This window comes from Hyla sarda, chromosome 6 (assembly GCF_029499605.1).
Source record: "Hyla sarda isolate aHylSar1 chromosome 6, aHylSar1.hap1, whole genome shotgun sequence".
Classification (NCBI taxonomy): Eukaryota; Metazoa; Chordata; class Amphibia; order Anura; family Hylidae; genus Hyla; species Hyla sarda.
The window spans coordinates 252,481,795-252,503,005 of NC_079194.1; the positions used below are offsets into that span (position 1 = coordinate 252,481,795).

Here is a 21,211-nt window from a genome sequence, read left to right on the forward strand (position 1 = left end):
TCCTTTAACCATACCAGTTGGCTTCTACTAGCCTTAAAGGGGTACTCCAAATCAACTGGTTCCAGAACATTAAACAGATTTGTAAATTACTTATTTTTAAAAATCTTTACCCTTCCAGTACTTATCAGTTGCTGTATGCTCCACAGGAAGTTCTTTTCTTTTTACATTTCTTTTCTGCCTTACCACAGTGCTCTCTGCTGACACCTTTGTCCATGTCAGGAACTGTCAAGAGCAGGAGCAAATCCCCATAGTAAACCTATCCTGCTCTTGACAGTTCCTGAGACAGACAGAGGTGTCAGCAGAGAGCACTGTGGTCAGACTGAAAAGAAATTTAAAAATAAAAGAACTTCCTCTGGAGCATACAGCAGATTTTTAAATAGAAGTAATTTACAAATCTGTTTAACTTTCTGGCACCAATTGATTTGAAAAATAATTGTTTTTGACCGGAGTACCCCTTTAAACTATATACATAAGTAGCCAGACATTATGGGTCATTCTCTAATTCTACTCCATAGGTAACATCATTGCCTCCAACCTATTTTAATCTAGTAACTAAATCAGCTGCCTCAGTGTTATATATTGCTTTGTCCTTAATGTTCCGAAAGGACACATCCTGTCCCCAGAACTCAGACAAATACATGATCTGATATTGTTATAGCTAAGCTCTTATATGCTGGATTTATATAAATCCTGTCCTCCAGATTGCACAGAAGGCTTCTTCTTGATGGCCATCGGAGCAGCCCTGGTGAGAACACAGAATACAAGGTGACAGTGATGAGGAATATCATTTCAGTGCCACCCTTCAGGCATTTCATCTTCTATTCACATTGGCATTTCCCCCCGTTCATCAGGGCTCTAGCAGTTTTGATGACAAGAATAAGGTAGCGCTGTTCTTGCCATCAAAAATACAAGAACCCCAGCAAAAACATGACAGAACCTATTATAAGTAAATGTAAGAATCACGGCTTTCATCAGAGCAGGCCCACTGAGTCATGGGGAACAGTATGGTACCCGAATAACGGTTTAGCAGATTAAGAGTATGTCCTTATCAGGACTTTACCTGCAGATTTGACAAATCTCGTCCACATATTGAAATATTTTGCCATGGAGTGTAGATTTAACCTAATACTTCCAGATAGTTGTCTAAATAGTGTACAATACTGTACACTGCAAGAACACAATGCACAACAAAAATAATATGCTGTCCAGTGTCTAGTTTCGTGCTGAAAACGCCCCCCTCAGCTTATACTCGAGTGAACTCTCCGCCTGTCAATCCCTTCTCAGTGGTCTTCAACCTGCGGACCTCCAGAAGTAGAAAAACTACAACTCCCAGCATGCCCGGACAGCCATCGGCTGTAGGTCCGCAGGTTGAAGACCACTGCGGCCTTCGTCATCATCCAGACCCCCCCCCCTTTAGTTTTCTACTCACCTCCCCTCGGTGGGAAGGAAGGGTGAGCTGGTCTGGGCCATCTATGCTGCAGGGACCAACCGGTGGGGAGGATTAGTCTTTCCGGGCTGTACATTTTCACCGGGGGGACCCTCTTCTCCGCGCCAGCCCGGGACTAGTGACGTTGCCTTGATGGCGACGCACAGGGACGCGCATGAACATCCCTGTACGTCATCGTCAAGGCAACGTCACTAGTCCAGGGCAGGCCCAGAGTGCGGAGAAGAGGGCCCCCTCCCCGGTGAAGATGGACAGCCCAGAACGACTAACCCTCCCCACCAAACGGTCCCTGTAGCATAGATGTCGAGGGGAGGTGAGTAGAAAACTAAAGGGGGGGCTGGATGATGACGAAGGCCACAGTGGTCTTCAACCTGTGGACCTCCAGAGGTTTCAAAACTACAACTCCCAGCATGCCTGGACAGCCGATGGCTGAAGGGATTGACAGGCGGTGATGATGAAGGGGGGGGGATGATGACGGGGGTCTGGATGATGACTGGGGTCTGGATGATGACATGGGGGATGATGTATTTCCCACCCTAGGCTTATAGTCGAGTCAATAACTTTTCCTGGGTTTTTGGGGTGAAATTAGGGGCCTCGGCTTATATTCGGGTCGGCTTATACTCGAGTATATACGGTAATAGCTCCATGAATAAAGTAATAACACAGTTATACAACATAAAAAGTATGTGACAGCAATATCAAGGCATAGAAGTATTTTTTATTACTATATTCCAGTTGGTGGGGGTCTGACCCCCAGCAGCCCCAATGATCAGGTGATTGAAAAGGTCCACAGTGCTGATGTGAGCGCTGCTTCCTCTTTATTACCTACAGCTCTGTACACTAGGTAACAGCTGGGTCTTGTACTATAGCTCATTCCCTTGGGGGAGCACAGCACCCCCTTCAATTAGCTTCTTGGTAGAAGTGCCTGGGACTGGACTACCACTGATAGGTTATCAATAAACATAATTCTGGAGAACTCCTTTATGTCTTCTATGATCTAACAGTGTAAATTAATATGTATTACCTGGCATGGATATGTTCTAATGGGAAGCCACACATGAGGTCGCATAGGCCATTAGGCTCTGTTCATAACAGAAACCACAAAGGCAGTGCCGGAACCCACAATAGACAACCACTATGCCAATGGACCACACTGACCTCTAATGGCATCCATCAGCTTCTGTCATGCTGTCACCCTATTAAAGCTGCCCGAGACAGTCCAAAGACACAGGACAGCTATTGGTGCTGGGACACCACAGAAAGCCATGACACTGGAATGAACGGAGCCTAGTCAGAATGTCTTCTCATGTAAATCCCCTATACATCACATAAGCGTATAATGTATGATATAAAATCCCTGTATACCCTAGCTGGTATTATCATAGGCACTGCCATATGACGCTGTGGAACCTTTAAAGTGTTGCTGACCCATATTTATGACACTCGGAGCCCTGATATCACAGTCGCACCCTCCCCACATACGTGTGCGCTTTATCCCTCATCCCAGATGAAGTGCTCCAACCACAGAGCAGATTACCTCGGAGCAGACACTTGTGACAGAGAGGATGTATATTTATATCCTCCCCGAGGGATCGGAGGTGTCAGAGTGAGACAATCTGTAGAAGATGTATATCCGACCTACACTGTCTTCCCTCGGTGACATTATATATATCTATATGACCAAATTTATAGTCCGCCTATAATTCTACCCCCCCCGAATGGCATGTTGGATGCTAAATGATGCTATGACTCTGGATGATGTAGCCCAGAGAGCAGCATGCGTTACACCAATGGATTATGTAGTACAGATGCGACATTCCGAGTCCTTGGAATAAGGAAACACCCTCTAATGATGAGATAGGATTTACATAGTATTGGCTATGCACATCATTTCTCTACACGTGTTGCCATTTTACCAGCATGCTCTATTGCTTTAACCTATTGTTGGCCAATTAGGTTTTAACACATATCGACTTTCCTGTGAAAAATGAGGATGCTCTTGGGTACCGGCAGCTGAGAATAGAGTCAGTTTCCATAGCAACTAGTTCTACTAACGCTGAGTCTAGACTGAGAATAGGAGAGTGGAAAAACACCATCCACAGTATATTTAACAACTGGCTGGTAAACAGTTAATTCGCTTGGTTTATTACTTTGGTGATTGATAAGACCTGTTCACACTAAAGGAAACTTCACACAGGGATGGAGATGCTATGGATTTTTTGCAGCTGTAAATTTGTAGCATTTCTTCATATAAAATTACTATGGCAAATCCACTTCAAGGGTCTATATATATTATCCGGCACAGTTTTGACGTGCAGGATTTGAAGCTTTGTCCAGTACTTTGAAATCTGCAGCATCAAATCTGCGCAGGATATTGTATGTGTGAATACACCCTAAATCCTTCGGATTTCATGCTGTGCATTTAAGTGCGGGTTTTACATACATATTATATATATATATATATATATATATATATATATATATATATATATAGATAGATAATATTTGTATTTAAAATCAACAGATGCTCCACATATGCTCCAAAATCTGCAACAATTTGTTGCAAATTTACCTCTCCATTAGGGTCAATGGGAAAATCCGCAATAAATCTGCAGCATGTCCGCAACATCAGTTGACACAATGTGACTCTACAACACAGCGATTTTGGCTGGATTTTTTCTGCATCTTATTGATAAGACGTGTAGGTTGTGTTCACATCTTGCATTTCCCCTCACTCAACGCCACAAGGCTGTGCTTCCACTTGGAAAACTACAGTTTCTGGAAGTTTTATGGAAAACTACAGTTTCTCTATCGGCTCCATTGGGGGACACAGACCGTGGGGACACAGACCATGGGTGTATGCTGCTGCCTCTAGGAGGTGACACTATGGCAACAAAAACAGTTGGCTCCTCCCAGCAGGATATACCCGCCTCCAGGCTCTGAGCTAATCAGTTTAAGCTTAGTGTCTGAAGGAGGTGGACATGATCGGGTTTGCTCCTGACCAGGTCTTCTGTTTTTTTGTTTTCCTAGTATAGGGACGTGTTAGTTTTTTATTCCTTTTCTTTTCTGTTTTCAGGTGGGGACTCAGGGACTGCGGTTCCCTGTTTCCCCATTGCGAGTGAGGGGGCACAGACATTGCGTATATGCGCTGTTAACCCCCCCTCGCCAACGGTCAGCGCCTGGGTTGGTACCTCATGGGTCCGGGTCCCCCTATTTACCTGCTCGCCTCGCTCGCGCATAGCAGCCAGGTGTCATGCAGGTAACTAAAGCTGACTGAAGACTTCACTGAAGACTCCTTTAGGTAAGTACTTTCCCCCCTTTTTTTCTCCATAGGAACGAACTCGCAACCTCTGGAGACCCCCTGTTTTGGCCCACCTACACTTTATGGGCTAGCCTATGCAAGGGCTGTACTTTATTCTGGGGGAGCAGTGGCACCTGAGGGGGCATTTTTTATGGGGCACTACACTTATGTGTGTGTGCTTGGTGCACTTCACTTATATGTGTGTGCGTGTGTGCTTGTGCTACCATGTCAGCGCCTTATATGTGGCTGTCAGCCGCGGCGCTGTATCGGGCCAGACGCTCTACGGACGCGGTTTACTTTCGTTTTGTCGGCAGCGCCTTATATGTGGCAGTCTCTGCCGGTGCTTATATGCGGCAGTCTCTGCCGGCGCTTTGTCCGCCCGCTCTCTTCCCCCGGGCGCGTAAACGGCCGTCAGGTGCGCTCGGAACAAGGAGCGGGCACCATGACAGTTCTTTAAGGCCATCTATAGCTCCGCCCACAGGGCTAGGAGCTCTCAGAGGCGGGAAGCAGCCTCCAATCAGCGCCGTGGGTGCGATTTTCAGTTAGAGGGGGTCAGTTAGTGAGTGCCTTGCTTCAGGCACGCCCCTCTCTTCCTATTGGCTGGCCTGTTCACTCTCTTTCTAGCTGCTCAGAGTGAGTTCTCCTCACTGCAGCTGACAGGGGACACAGACTGGGGTGAGAAAGTTCCTATCTCCTTTTTTTTCTTTCTACATTATGTCCGTACCCAGAGCTGTTCCTTCCTCTAAACAGAAACCTGGAACTTCCGTGACTTACTATCTCTGTAAGCACTGTAATATCAAGATGTCTGGCTCTGCTGAGCCCACTTGCCCTGCCTGCTCCCCCAGACCCCCTGGTACCCCCTGATGTCCATTCGGTCCCGGTGGGTTCAGCCGCTCCACCAGCCTGGGTTTCTTCCCTGACCCAGTATATGGCTGACTTGACCCAAGTCTCCCGTTCTGTGGCTGAGGCCTCCTGGGAAATGGTGTCCGCCTTGAAGGGGTCTTCCCTGCACAGGAGCTCTGGAAGGGCCCGTTCCTCGTCTCCACATACTTCACGCTCTCACAAGCGTCCTAGGGGTGCCTCGTCTGACTCTTCCATTGAGTCTTCAGATAGACGTGAGCGTTCCCCTCGTGGGTCCCCCCCCCCCCCCCCCCCGGTCATCTGGGCACAAACGTCGTTCCTCTAGAGGACGTTCTCGGAGTCGCGGCCTCGCAGATTTGCAAGGCGGGTAAATGGTCGTCTTTGCACACTTTCTCGAGGTTCTACCGAGTTCATACCTTTGCATCGGCTGATGCTAGTCTGGGCCGTAAAGTGTTGCAGGCGGCAGTGGAACGGCCGTCTGCCTGACTGCTTATCTGCCCATCCAAGGGACGGCTTTGGTACGTCCCACGGTCTGTGTCCCCCAATGGAGCCAATAGAGAAAAGGAGATTTTTTAACACTTACCGTAAAATCTCTTCTCGAAGGATCCATTGGGGGACACAGCTCCCATCCTTTTGGGATTTTCCTTGGTTCTCTGTCCGAGGGTGTGTTCAGTTATGTTTTTTCTTCTGGTTCTCGGATAGTTTTGGGTTTTTCTTGACCTGTTAGTCTCCTCCTATTGCTCTGGAACTTAAACTGATTAGCTCAGAGCCTGAAGGCGGGTATATCCTGCTAGGAGGAGCCAACTGTTTTTGTTGCCATAGTGTCACACACCTCCTAGAGGCAGCAGCATACACCCACGGTCTGTGTCCCCACAGTCTGTGTCCCCCAATGGATCCTTCGAGAAAGAGATTTTTTGAGCCAAAGCCAGAAGGAAAGAGCATAAGGGTCTATTCACACAGCAGAATTCCGCCTCAAATTAAAGCCCATAGACTTCTATGGGATTCCACACTCCCATTCACACTTCTGAATTTCCGCTTGCGGAATTCTGCAAGTGGAAATTCAGAAGTGTGAATGGGAGAGTGGAATCCCATAGAAGTGTATGGGCTTTAATTTGAGGCGGAATTCTACAAGCGGAGATTCTGCCATGTGAATAGACCCTAAGGCTGGGTTCACACTGTGGAATCTCTGTGCAGAATTTCTGCCGGAGATCAAGCCAATGACTGCCGGACTGCATTGCCGTCCTCATAGATGTCGATGTGTGGTAGAGGTTGTAATGAGGGCAGATGGAATTGCCGTAGGGGCAGATGGCATTAACTCCTTGTGTTCGTGATGCCAGGGCATAGTTTATCCTCAATACCACCCGAAGATATACCGCTGGATCCTGGTCTAGGCACGGGGGCAATAATGACTCCGACGTCAAGTTACGGAACAACGGCAGCTTTACTGAGTTAAACAGGTGGAATAGTCTATACAGTTTACCCAGGCCCAGAGGTGACCAGTGACTTCAGAGACCTTAGGGCTTGCTGGGACTTGCAGGCCAAGCTGACTGAAGACAGCTTGACTTTGATTGACTTGACTGAGACTGACTATACTCTGTTTGTTGCTTACCAGGCTCTGACTGGGACCTGGGGGTTGTGGACTTGTAGACTTGTGGCTGCGGGGTTGACATGAGGCCTCCTCTGGACTCCAGACACACTCTTAGGACTTGATTGCACTGGATCTTAGCAAGAGAAATCAAGAGAGCGAGCTAGCTCCTCCCAGGGCTTATATGATGGAGGCTAGGAGGGGTCCCATAGGTCACATGGTCACTGATACCTCACTGGGTTACAATGACATGACACTGGTTAATCACATGTCAACGGTTCTTAAAGACATAACACTTTTATATACAATACACAGCATAAAGATAACTATACAAGGGGAACAGGTGCAGGGGGCCCAAGGGACACTGCAGGGAGGCTGCCTTATAGGGGAGCTAGGGTACAGGGGTACAACTCCTGTACCGGGCCACCACAAATGCATTTCTGAGCAGATCTCCCAAAATATCCACCCAGAAATGCATTCCTGTCTATGGGGAGCTAGTGCTTCCGTCTCGATCTCCGGCAGAAATTCTGCCCAGAGATTCAGTAGTGTGAACCCAGCCTAAGTCCTTCAATTGTATTTTCTATTCCTTTCAAATTCACATTGGACTTTGACTTTGAACCAAAGCAAGAAGTGAATCAAGCAGAAATGAGAAGTTCTTCCAATATTTCTCATTATTTTTTAATCCACTCTTAGTTTTGGTGTAAAAACTGATCAAATTAAAAGGTCTTCTTTTTCCAGAAACAACGCCACTCTTGCAAATGGGCTGTTTCTGGTATTGCAGCTGATCCTTGTTTTTGTGAATGAAGCTAATCTGCAATAGCAAACACAGCCCATGGACAGACGTGGTACTATTTATGGAAAAAGTTGATCCTCTTCTTCCTAATCCTGGAATTAAGAATAAAGGGCTGTTAGGAAGATAAGTAAATGGTAGAAATCAATCTGCAGCCCAAATCTACGGATAGTATTAGCAAAAAATTAAAAGTAATTTGTAAGCATAGATGTGGTCAATGTGGATTTAGGACCTTGTTCTTCCACGATGTGGTCGATGTGGATTTAGGACCTTGTTCTTCCACTACTATACTACTGTTTAGACCAGTGTTTCCCAACCCATGGCTTTCTAGTGTGGTGTCCCTGTACCGTATAGTATACCGTACCTTTTATGGTGGTCCCCAAAGTCAGAGTTACTTCGTTCCAGTAGCATCCTCCTGATGGGATAGCCCCTAGTCACCTCTTCCTTCTTTGATTTTATGATGTTTATATGTATAAGTAATTATATATTTATTTAATGTTGAATATAGTGTCGCAGGACCTTAGGTCACATGACTAATGTTAATTCTTTTAAGGTGTGTTGAAGGACCTTCCTAGGTCATGTGGGTGGTCACATGTCTAGACCATAATTCCTTGTAAAGTGATTGACAGATGGTATGGACCAATGAGCTCAAGGCCAGCCCCTGCCCATATAAGGGAGCTGCCAGCCAATCCTCGCTCTCATGCTCGTGAGCTGCAAAGCAAGCAGCATTATCTCTTGGGTTCCGGACTAGCAGAGAGACAGAGTAGATCCGTGCAATTTTCAAAAACAAGACCAGGCCGAAGCCTGATAATACTAAACCGTGATACAACTCCCCGATAAAGTTAGCGTGACTGCGGGACCTAAACTCAATCCCCTAAATCCAGTGGAACAGCGCATATAAATCTCCTGAGCTTAAAACTCACAAGGTCCCAACCAACTGTCAGGATCCTCATAGACTCTGAATGTACAAAGACTGTTCCTGTTTGTTTCTGCATAAAACCTGCAGTAAAAGTTCCAACAGTTTTCTGAAAACCTCCGGTTGTGGACATTCATTTACTATCCCTCCTTATCGCTCTTGTGACGGGTGGCGATAGAACAAGCATACTGAGGAGCCCTCACCCTGGTGTCACGACAGTTAAGGGGTAAACCAGCACCCTTTCATCACTGCACAGCTACACCCCATATACCCTACACCCCCAAGCTACCACACTAGCTATTGCAAAACTACAACATTCAGCAGCCATGATGTTTTGACACTAAAAAAAAGAAAAGATCTGATTGAACAAAAGAATGCATAGACCAGTGTTTCCCAACCAGGGTGTCTCCAGCTGTTGCAAAACTACAACTCACAGCATGCCCGGACAGCCAAAGGCTGTCCGGGCATGCTGGGAATTGTGGTTTTGCAACAGCTGGAGGCCCCCTGGTTGGGAAACACTGACGTAGACCTACTGGGTGCAGAATTGAAAGCATTTTGACTGCACACACTTGCCTGCCATGCACATACTCTGTAGTATCCTCAAGTCTAATACAGGGCGGTTCCGGGTTACATCCTGTTTGCACAGACACTGAGCAAAGCAGCTAAAAACACTCACTTACTGGGATGGGAGACCAACGGCTTCTCAGATTTTATACAAAATGTATTATTTATGCTGGGTACCAGTATGCTGCAGTATGATCACTTACACGACATATGGCAAAAGAATACTAGAGGGAACATTTGTGCAATATAAATATAGTTAACAAAAGCTTAATTGACTAAAAGCTCCATCCAGCCCTATATACACTAGTCATCCTACAGAAGCAGCTAACCAGACCTTGTCAAATGAATCATACAGTAAATATACTATGTTTTCCTTTGGCATGGGATTGAAGGGGTTAACTCCGAAGGAAGTGACAATACTTCTGTACAGAGCTTTGATCAATGTTTCTCCTTGAGGACATATCCCGCCCTTTTAGGGGTGTTCTCAGCCAATGAGAAAGCTTTCTTCTCATCCTCCCCACTCCCTCCCTAACGTTGATAGGGCCAATAAGGTTACAGCCTGTTATGGGCCACATTGTTCTGTTTTAGGAAACGGATCTGCAGGCACAGCATCCTTCTGTGAGAATGCAACATGAAAGAAAATGGAAAGCGTTCCCGTCCCCGCTGGAGGCAGCTACACACAAATACTTTTGTTGTATTGAAATATCCGCACTGTGTTAAAGCACCATAGTACATGCGGCTGTAGCTGCCAGCGAAGATGAAATGCAGCTTCTATGTATAGCTTCAAAGCCGCCAGTTACGCAATAAGTGGTGAAACAAAAAAACGGAAGACACAGAAGTGTCTGCATAAAAGACAAAGGCTCAGAAATATATGAAAATTCAGGAAATGTATAGCTGCTATATCTAGAACCACAAACCGGATTTCGGTGAAGGGAGCATATCCCATTTCAGTGCATTCAGATACCATAATAGGTGTAGATACCATAAAAGGTGTAGATACCATAATAGGTGTAGATACCATAATAGGTGTAGATACCATAATAGGTGTAGATACCATAAAAGGTGTAGATACCATAAAAGGTGTAGATACCATAATCGGTGTAGATACCATAATAGGTGTAGATACCATGATAGGTGTAGATACCATGATAGGTGTAGATACCATGATAGGTGTAGATACCATAATAGGTGTAGATACCATAAAAGGTGTAAATACCATAAAAGGTGTAGATACCATAATAGGTGTAGATACCATAATAGGTGTAGATACCATAAAAGGTGTAGATACCATAATAGGTGTAGATACCATAATAGGTGTAGATACCATAATAGGTGTAGATACCATAAAAGGTGTAGATACCATAATAGGTGTAGATACCATAAAAGGTGTAGATACCATAATAGGTGTAGATACCATAAAAGGTGTAGATACCATAATAGGTGAAGATACCATAATAGGTGTAGATACCATAATAGGTGTAGATACCATAATAGGTGTAGATACCATAATAGGTGTAGATACCATAAAAGGTGTAGATACCATAATAGGTGTAGATACCATAATAGGTGTAGATACCATAAAAGGTGTAGATACCATAAAAGGTGTAGATACCATAATAGGTGTAGATACCATAAAAGGTGTAGATACCATAATAGGTGTAGATACCATAATAGGTGTAGATACCATAATAGGTGTAGATAACACAGGGCCATATGCTTTCACTGCTTTGTGATCACGTGTCATTGATACCGCTCTGTCCAGAGCAAAAGCATTTGGAACCAAAGAGAACATTCTTTTAGGGTACGTTCAGACGAGCAGATCCACAGTGTATCTTACGCTGCGGATTTGCCGCCAAAGGACCCCTACAGGGTGCCTTTAGATGTGCCTGCTCGGAGCGGCACTATGCATACTACTGTAATGCTCCCTGAGCAAGGCTGAGAGCAACTGCGATGTGCAAGTATACTGCGCATGCGTGTGGCGACTCGCACATTGCAGCAGTGCGCCTGCTCATAGCCGTGTATTGCCTCTTTGAGCAAGCACATCTAAAGGCGCCCTGTAGCAGTCCTTCAGCGGTGGATCTGCAGCGTAAAATATGATGTGTATCCTCTCGTCTGAACGTACCCTTATAGATCCTCTTAAAGGGAACTTGTCATTGGTGTAAGGGTCCATTAACAAGGCAGAATTTCCGCTTCCGGAATTCCGCCTCAAATTAAAGCCGATAGACTTCTATGGGAGTCCGCACTCCCATCCACACTTCTGATTTTCCACTAGCGCAAGCGGAATTCTGCAAGCGGAAATTCTGCCATGTGAATAGACCCTAATGCTGCCCAAGCCACAGGCAGCATAAAACGGGGACGGGCTCCCTTTTTACAACGATGTTGTAAATAAGACCAACCAGAACCAGGGTCCAAGCCATCAAGGTGGTCCCCAGCTGCATCTCCCTGCGGTGTTAGCCCTGGGCCGTGTTAGCTACCTTTGTGGGTATAGGGAGGGATCAATAAATCAAGGTTGGCGAGTGAAATGGAACCACTAAGGACCAACCTGATGATTCGGATCCTTATTTCTGGCCAAGTATAATTCCTCTGAAATTTGAGCAGTGTTTTAGAGTAAAAACGACATCATTTAAATTAGGGAGTTGGTCCCTCTTTCATGATGCACATGGTTTGGACAGCATGAAACTGATAACATTATCCCTTTAATGTACATATACAATATATTTGAAAAATAATACTTTTTCTATTTGTCCATATACTGGGAAAAATGGAAAACTGGGAAAAAGCAAAGTGAGAAAAAAAGAAGGAAAATTAAAAATAAAATGTAAAATAAAATGTATACTATTTATAAAGATTACACCCGTTAAAGGGGTGCGTGCCATCTAGTGTTAAAAAAGTTAGGAAATGATAATTGTGTTCCTTTTCTAGCACTGATACATTCAGCTGCGCTGTGTAGAGATCATTCACATCGGTCCTGGTCCCCAGTGGGTTCACAATGTTATTTTATTGCATTTTACAGGAAGCACATAAAGGGAATCTGTTAGTAGTTCAACCCTCGTAATGCTAACAATCTCATAATAAGGATGAGAAGAGGAGGTAGAATATGGCTAAAGTTCTGGTCTTTTGATTAGAACACTTAATGGAACACGGAGATAGACAGTAATCCAATATTCATTGTTTCACAGTATACAACGTTTTTTACCCAAGTGCTACAATATCTTCCTGTCTGATGTGTTTCAAGCTCATGAGCCCTCTTGGTAGAGTTCTGGTCATGCATGTTGTATGATCGAAAATAATGTCTTGAACTTACAAACTCCATGTAGTTTGTAGAGTCTCGAATCAAAGACCCCAGAGCTGAGGTGCAATACTGATAACCAATGTGCTGCCTTCAAATATAATAGACAATAGGGATATAGGAGGAGATGTATCAATCCTGTGCAGAGCAAAAGTCATGCAGCTGCTCATAACAACCAATCAGATTGCTTCTTTTTTTTAAGGCTTCTGAAAAATGAAAGAAGTAATCTGATTGGTTGTTATGGGTAATTGCACCATTTTTGCTCTGCACAGGTTTTGATGAATCTCCCCCATAGAGTGAACTTGGGCTCTGGTCTTTTTTCAATCTTATGAACTATGTACCTATCCATGGCACCACTATTGCAAGTGCCCAGGAGGCAGATCCCTCATGTGCAATGCCAAGAGCTTTGTGCAATGAGTGCTTCCCCGGCCCTTCCTCTCAGCTCTGACAAGTGCCCAGGAGGCAGATCCCTCATGTGCAATGCCAAGAGCTTGGTGCAATGAGTGCTTCCCCGGCCCTTCCTCTCAGCTCTGACAGACATCTCTAGTGGTCTCCAAATTGGACCCCGAAGGTGTCTCTTAGGACTGAGAGAAGTGCGAATTGTACAGAGCTCTGGCAACCTGCATGACGGTAACTTTATGTATAGTTCAACCCCTCTCCTTATCCTCTATATGAAACTGTCAGCAGATTATACCCTTTAATGTATATTGGTGATTTAATAATTCAGGATCATGCTGGGAACATACAAACTCCATGTAGATGTTGTCATTGGTCAGATTTGAATCCAGGACCCCAGTGCCAGGATGAAGCGATGATAACCACCATGCCACTGTGCTGCCCTTAAATATATTAGAGATTGGTCTCCAACTTGGGAGATTTGCAGAGTAAAAGCTTTGTATCTGATCCCTCAGCGTATTACATGGCTGGACATGTGATTCTAATTTCCTCTGCAGTAGCGTGTGTTCAAAGAAACTATTCCATGTGTTCTCATTTAAGATTGGAGAACATGAGAGACAGTGCTAGAAGTTTTGAATATTTCGTGGAAAATGGATTTTAAAATTTACTAACTTTATGAGCTGTTTTAGCTAATGAATATTCCATTTGCACTTGTGAGTAGAGATGAGCGAAGTTACAGTAATTCGATTCATCACAAACTTCTCGGCTCGGCATTTGATGACTTTATCCTGCATAAATTAGTTCAGCTTTCAGGTGCTCCGGTGGGCTGGAAAAGGTGGATACAGTCCTAGGAGAGTCTCCAGCCCACCGAGCACCTGAAAGCTGAACTAATTTATGCAGACTAAAGTCATCAACTGCCGAGCCGAGAAGTTTGTGATGAATCGAATCACTGTAACTTCGCTCATCTCTACTTGTGAGCAACAGTGAATAGTTTTCTCCTCTGGGGGGCATGGTTTGGAATTTGCATTTATTTTTGTATGATTTATTATATGCAGATGTTTGAAAAGAGGGCAACAGTTTTAGCATCAGTACTCCAACTATGGCCAGCCTCAGTTATTACAGACTCAACCCAAAGGTAAATTGGGGGAATTTTTCTTTACAAAACATAAAAAGCTTGCACATTTTTATGAATTTTGCTTAAAAACTGCATTTGCAAACATAGTGCAAAAAAAATTACAAAAATTACCCTAATGATACACCCCCCTATGAATATTGCATTTAGGCTCCGTATGGATCCCAAATGTGGTCCTGTGCCAGAGCATGCAAATATTATGGTTTTAAATAAGAGGAATTTAATGCGTATGGTCCCATGTCACATAGGATAGTTGATGATGGCATTTTTGGACACAAGGCTCATTCATTGTAACTGTAAGGAACACATGATCTGTGTCTTCGCTGCACTTCCGTAGCTACAGAGGCCACCAAAAAATGACAGAAATTGCTTCCTCATTCATGGACACAAAGCTCAGAGAACTGCGCATAGCAATATAGTCAGAGAGAAATGATTTCATCTATTCCCTGTCATACATCAAGGTACCGGGCCTTCACAGTGACAGCTCAATCTGAGAGAAGACGCTGCAGTCTACAACATAGGCTGCATGTGGATGTACAACATACACATTATTGGGGAAGGAAGAGATATACTGTAGAATCTCCCAATAGTGGACACTCAAAGGGAATAAATAGGTGTCCGCAATTGAGAGATGTCCCCTATTGGGAAAAGAGGCTCATAAATCTTTCTAAATGACCGAATACTGTACTGTACTCACTCCAGAGTGTATTTACATATAAAACATGATAAAAAGCAATATTACAGTAGAATCTCCAAGTGCCGTTTAATCATTCTTCATCACCCCCCTGTACCATTTCATCTCCCCCGTGCCATTTTATTCCCCCTCTTGATCCTTCCAGTGCCACTTGATTCCTCCCCCTTGATCCCCCTGTGCCACTTTATTCCCCCTCTGCCAAATCATCCCCCCTTACCCCCTGTGCCACATCATTTCCTCTTGATCCTTCCTGTGGCATTTCATTTCTCCTTCATTACCCTCTGTACAAATTCATCACCTCCACTTTACCACCCCCTGTGCAATTTAATTCCACCTTTATCCCCCTGTGCCACTTTATTACCCTTGTGCCAAATCATCTACCCCCCCCCTTACTCTTTGTGCCACATCACTTTTCCCCTTCCCTCCTCCCCCTGTTGTTCTTCTTACCTGGCCAGCAGGCTCAGGTGCAGGGGCATTTGACGTTCTCCTGACGTCCTCTGTGCTGCACTTACTGAGAGGCTGTGAGCAGTGGTGGCTGCCAGCAGTGATGAGTGTCGCTCCTGATGTCACTCTTCAGTGTTCGCAGCTACCACTGTTGCTCTCAGTAAGGGCAGGGGTATTGGCTGTACCCCCTGACGATGGCCCTGTGTACAAGGTAGGGCTGGCACATAAGTCTGGTTGTCCCCTATTGGGTGTGTTTTGTCCCCATTGTAAGTGTTTTGTCCTTTATTGAGAGTGTTTAGTCCCCTATTGGGTGTGTCCACTTCCTCTATTGGGACTGTCCACTATTTGGAGGGTGCAAATACATTACGTCTTATGGGACTCTGCCAGGGAATAAAAACTGTCCGCTATTGGGAGGTGTCCCCTATTGGGAGGTGTCCACTAAGGAAGATTTTCCTGTATTTCGGACTTATATATGTACTGGTATAAACTATATATTACTGTTCAAAGATGCGGGTTACAAATGGCCTGACTGTTGCCAAAGGATAAGCTGGCACTGGTATACTGTAAAAGTGATTTTCAATAATGTGGCCGCCCAGCTGATCACATTCTTCTTTTGCCTTGTATTGTTTTCCTTTCAAAATAATAATAATTAATATACTATATAATATAATAGTAATATTGTGTAATTATTAGGGATCTCCCGATACCGATACTGGTATCGGTATCAGGGCCGATACTAGCCATTTGCATGGTATCAGGGACTCGTTTAATGTCCCCGATACCATGTCCAATACCTGGTGCCGCTTCTCTGCCCCGTTCTCCCATCCTCCCGTCCGCATCATAGTGTTCCATGGAGGAGCATGTGACACACGTCACTCCACTTCCTCCCCTGCACCCAGCGTAACGCTATGGAGGAGGCAGAATGACGTATATGTCACATGCTCCTCCATAGGACGCCATCGGGAGGACGGGAGAACAGTGACATAGGGCGCCATCGGGAGGACGGGAGAACAGTGACATAGGATGCCATCGGGAGGACAGGACAGTGGAGCGGCAGCACCCGACAGAGGACAGCCACAGGTGAGCTGTCTTAAAGGAGGGGCCTGCTGTTGCTGTCTAAAGGGGGCCCTGCTGTCTACAGGGGGAGGGAGGGGGGCTGCTGTCTAAACGGGGGGTCTGGCTGCTGTCTAAACAGGGGGCTCTGCTGCGGTCTAAACGGGGGCCCTGCTGTCTAAAGGGGGGGCTGCTGTCTAAATAGGGGACCCTGCTGCTGCTGTCCAAACGGGGGCCCTGCTGCTGTCTACAGGGGGGGGGGGAAGGAGGGGCTGCTGTCTAAATGGGGCGCCCTGCTGCTGCTGTCTAAATGGGGGGGGGCCTGCTGCTGTCTAAATGGGGGAGGGGGGGTTGGGCCTGCTGCTGTCTAAAGGGGGGCCCTGCTGCTGCTGTCTAATGAGGGGGCCTGCTGCTGTTTAAATGGGGGCCCACTGTCATACGGTAAACAGCGCCAGGACACCCTGCTGTCAGATTCCCTTTAAAATAAAAGTACTCGTACTTGGTATCGGCGAGTACTAGAATTAAAGTATCGGTACTTGTACTCGGTCTTTAAAAAAAATGGTATCGGGACATCCCTAGTAATTATAATAAATTGGACCACCATTTTATTCAGCATGGCCCGTAATATATTGCTCCAGCATGTCTCTGAGTTTACCATTTGCAGGGCTCTTGTGCGCTCCCCTATATTGTGTCAAGCTTCCATATCTTCTCACAATACGTACAGTAGAACAAGCATGTACGGTACAAATCACGGGAACACGTGACATCACTTATCGCACCGCCACCCAGCCCTCACTATAACACAAAACCATTTATTTGCTTAGTATTGCTTCTGCAAAGAAATGATAATCTTTCAATAACAACCAACTCACTATTTCATGTAACCATGTGAAGGGTTATTCTAGGGTAAAATGGAAAATGAATATAACACTATATCACTAGTAATGGGGCAGTTTTCTTGTCTATTTCAGGTGCAAATTTTTGTGCGATGGCACCTTTTGCACCCTTTCACATGGTATTGCTGTAAGTGCTTATGTAAGGCTACATTCACACTTCGTTTTTACATTACGGGTGGGAGGGGCAAATCGGGCTCTCCCGTACCCCAGCCGGACCAGCGCTGAACTCCATTTACTTTAATGAGCCGACCGGAGTCAAACGGTGACTCCGGTCGGCTCATTTTTGACCCGTATTCGGTTTTGTGACTGGAACTAAAACCGTAGTATACTAAGGTTTTAGGTGCGGTAAGGAAACCGCATCCGGGCCAAAAATGAGCCGACCGGAGTCACCGTTTGACTCCGGTCGGCTCATTAAAGTAAATGGAGTTCAGCGCTGGTCCGGCAGGAGTACGGGAGAGCCCGGTTTGCCCCTCTCCAGCCGGATCCGGCACCCGTAATGTAAAAACGAAGTGTGAATGCAGCCTAAGAAGTGTTGTAGCAGAACAAATTTCCAGCTGTGATTTGATTGGTGATGTATTTATGAACGGCACCTTTTTACTTATAGGTGCAATTTTTTGCGCAATATATGATATTTCAGCGTGTCATGAAGTGACAAGTAAATTGTAGTATTCTCATAGGGGGAGATTTATCAAAACCTGTCCAGAGGAAAAGTTGCTGAGTTGCCCATAGCAACCAATCAGATCGCTTCATTTTTCAGAGGCCTTTTCAAAAATGAAAGTAGTGATCTGATTGGTTGCTATGGGCAACTCAGCAACTTTTCCTCTGGACAGGTTTTGATAATTCTCCCCCATAGTCACAAAACACTTTCCAGGTGACCTTGTGAATATGATAAAATATTCCAACAGTCTGAATCAAGACAATGTTCCGTGACCTTAACGCCAGGACTTCAGACTGATACATTGTAGCAAAACCATCAATGATGTTTGTGTTGCTGCTGATGTACTCAGCTCACAGGGAGTATAAGGCTGGGTTCACACTACGGTTTGTAATTACGGTTCACGTATACGGCTGGGAGGAGGGGTGGGCGGGACTTAATCGTGGCACCCGTCGTATTCGGGAACAGTAGTTAATGCATGTCTATGAGCCGACCGGAGTGAACCGCAGCCTCTGGTCGGCTGCTTTTTCGGCCGTATGCGGTTTCCCGACCGCAAGCAAAAACGTGGTCGACCACGTTTTTGCCTGCGGTCGGGAAACCGCATACGGCCGAAAAAGCAGCCGACCGTAGGCTGCGGTTCACTCCGGTCGGCTCATACATTAACTACTGTTCCCGAATACGGCTGAGTGCTCGTGCCGCGGTTAAGCCCCGCCCACCCCTCCTCCAAGCCGTATACGGGAACCGTAATTACAAACCGTAGTGTGAACCCAGCCTTATATGGCTGTACTGGGCATGTACCAGTTTACTGCCATAGAATATGAAAAAGTTCTTGTTTACTGACAGCGAACAAATATCTTTAAAGGGTCACTCTCATCAAAATAATTTTTTTGCTATTGCACTCCTTATGGTAAATAAAAAATATTTCTAATATACTTTGTTTAAAAAAGTGAAGTTTTCTAGGTTTTATTTGTGCTTAAAAAAGCTCAAGAGCACATTTTCCCCCATCTCATACACAGACTTAGGACAAAAGCCCAAACACAGAAAGTGCAGCCTGGAGTGCTGAGGGGGGGGGGGGGGGTGTCCAGCCTCATCCAATCATAGCTCATCTCACACTTAACTGCCATATGCTGTTTGTTGGACACACACCCCTCAGCACTCCAGGCTGCACTGTCTGTGTTTGGACCTCGGTCCTAAGTCTGTGTATAAGATGCGGGGAAATGTGCTCTTGAGCTTTTTTAAGCACTAATAAAACATAGAAAACTTAATTTTTTTTTTAAACAAAGTATATCAGAAATCTTTTTTATTTACCATAAGGAGTGCAATAGCAAAGATTAGTTTTAATGAGAGTGCCCATTTAAAAAATGGAATAAAAAATGGGATGTTATGTGTGTGTATTATGGATATACTATGGACGGCACTTTAGTGGACCGTGGTGGTGCACGCGGCAAAATATTAAAGGAGACCTTCGGGATGGGAAAGTTAACAATCAAGTTTCTTTCATGAATCAGATGATGCACTTACCGATCGGCAACACTTTTTTAGAGGGGAATTGGTCCAGCCGTTCTACTGCAATCGGCGTCGAAAGATTCCGATACTACCGGGTTCATGGACTCCAACTCCCATGAACCCTCACTTCAGCTTCCTGAACTATGCTCACTGCCCTCCTGCTCTGATGTAAAAGCAGTAACCCTACTGCAGTACCACAATTTGCCTGCATAGCAAGAGGGGTGCGAGGTGCGCTCAGCCAATCACGGCTGAGCCCTGATGAATATGAAAGAGGTGGGAGTGCCTAAAATTGGGGACGGCAGGGAAAGAAAAGTCCTGGAGCATGCCGGGTAAGCTAAGAATTCGACCACAAGATGGCCGCCATAGGAAATAACGGTGGTCAAAAGTGAAAGTTAGAAAAGACCTACTGAACATCCGGTGAGATGAAAATCTGCAGGGGAACAGACGAGCGCTACAATAGGGACAACCTAAGTGCTTTGCAGTGTTATATACCTTTGTCATAGGGAGAGAAATAACAATGATTGTTCTATCCCGGAGGTCTCCTTTAAGTCAAATGATAAATAAGAAAAGGCCCAGCACTCACCAAGTAGCTGTTGAAAGGTAAAATAGTTCACATAATTGATATCACAGGACGCGTTTCGGCAGTATGCCTTCCTCTGCTGCCTCTGGCAGCAGAGGAAGGCATACTGCCGAAACGCGTCCTGTGATATCAATTATGTGAATAAATGTACTTTTCAGCAGCTACTTGGTGAGTGCAGGACCTTTTCTCATTCATCATGTGTGTGTATTTGACCAATACAATATGGAGTGTAGCCTCCCATTACTTGCGGGATTAACCATAATTTATGCCATTATATATCTCTTAAATTCTATATGTCAAGAGGCCTTTAACTTGTCCTACCCCTACTATCTCTAGCAAGAAAGTATCAACTCTACCTCTAAATGAATCGCTTGTGTTTGTCTTCTCTAGGTGCTGACAGACCCGGCAGAACAGAGCCATCACCATCACAGGAGGAAGGACCTAGAGCTTCTATCTGGGATAGGTTGCTATTAAATGGCTGATAAACAAATCAGGTAAAGAATTATCTTATCCAGATCATCATTTCTGACTCCATCCCATAACACGAATGCCAACAAGTAATAAATCCTATTTGTTTAGACTTCTCATCAGTGTTAATCTGATCACGGAAATCTCTGTGCCCATGCCTGACATTGTCTTGCACAGTGCCATCTGTCCTTACACAACATGGACGTTCTCAATGCAGTAACTATTTTCATACCTGGGAAAGTGCCAGGAGCGGTTGGTTGGGATTATTAGTATAAAGCTCTGTCAGTGGTATTGTATTGCAATATAAAAGACTATATATAACCTCAGCTTGCCTGCAATGCCCGCCAACAGCTTTGCATGTTTTTCCTACAGTGTAATCTGTACAAATGGCATTCCCCTTTCTTAGACGGAGAGCATCTCAAGGTCCATAGTTCAGAGACATGACTCCTAATACACTCCGATAAGCAAAAATAGTCTATGACCTGTTAGTAGAGGAGAACTGTAAGATTTGTGCATGCATGATCTCTGAACATAAATACAGTCTATGGGTACTGGCACAGCATTCTCGTACAACCATTTTCCCAATATTATTCCCACAAAATGGAACCAGACTTTAGCATGTGGTGTCAGGTTGGTA

The 21,211-nt window shown here is 45.1% G+C and overlaps 1 protein-coding gene across 2 annotated transcripts in view; it reads left to right on the forward strand.

Annotated features, from left to right (window-relative positions):
• Window positions 1-21,211, forward strand: part of SLC25A22 (solute carrier family 25 member 22) — a 70,136-nt gene that overhangs the window by 12,707 nt on the left and 36,218 nt on the right. The window contains exons 1-2 of one of the 2 annotated variants that reach the window (XM_056526935.1): window positions 14,260-14,281; window positions 20,497-20,600. In XM_056526935.1, coding sequence (XP_056382910.1) covers window positions 20,581-20,600 — 20 coding nt within the window. In that variant the 5' untranslated portion in view covers window positions 14,260-14,281; window positions 20,497-20,580. Of the gene's footprint in view, window positions 1-14,259; window positions 14,282-20,496; window positions 20,601-21,211 lie in introns of those variants that run through there. The other variant, XM_056526934.1, reaches the window with a different exon arrangement.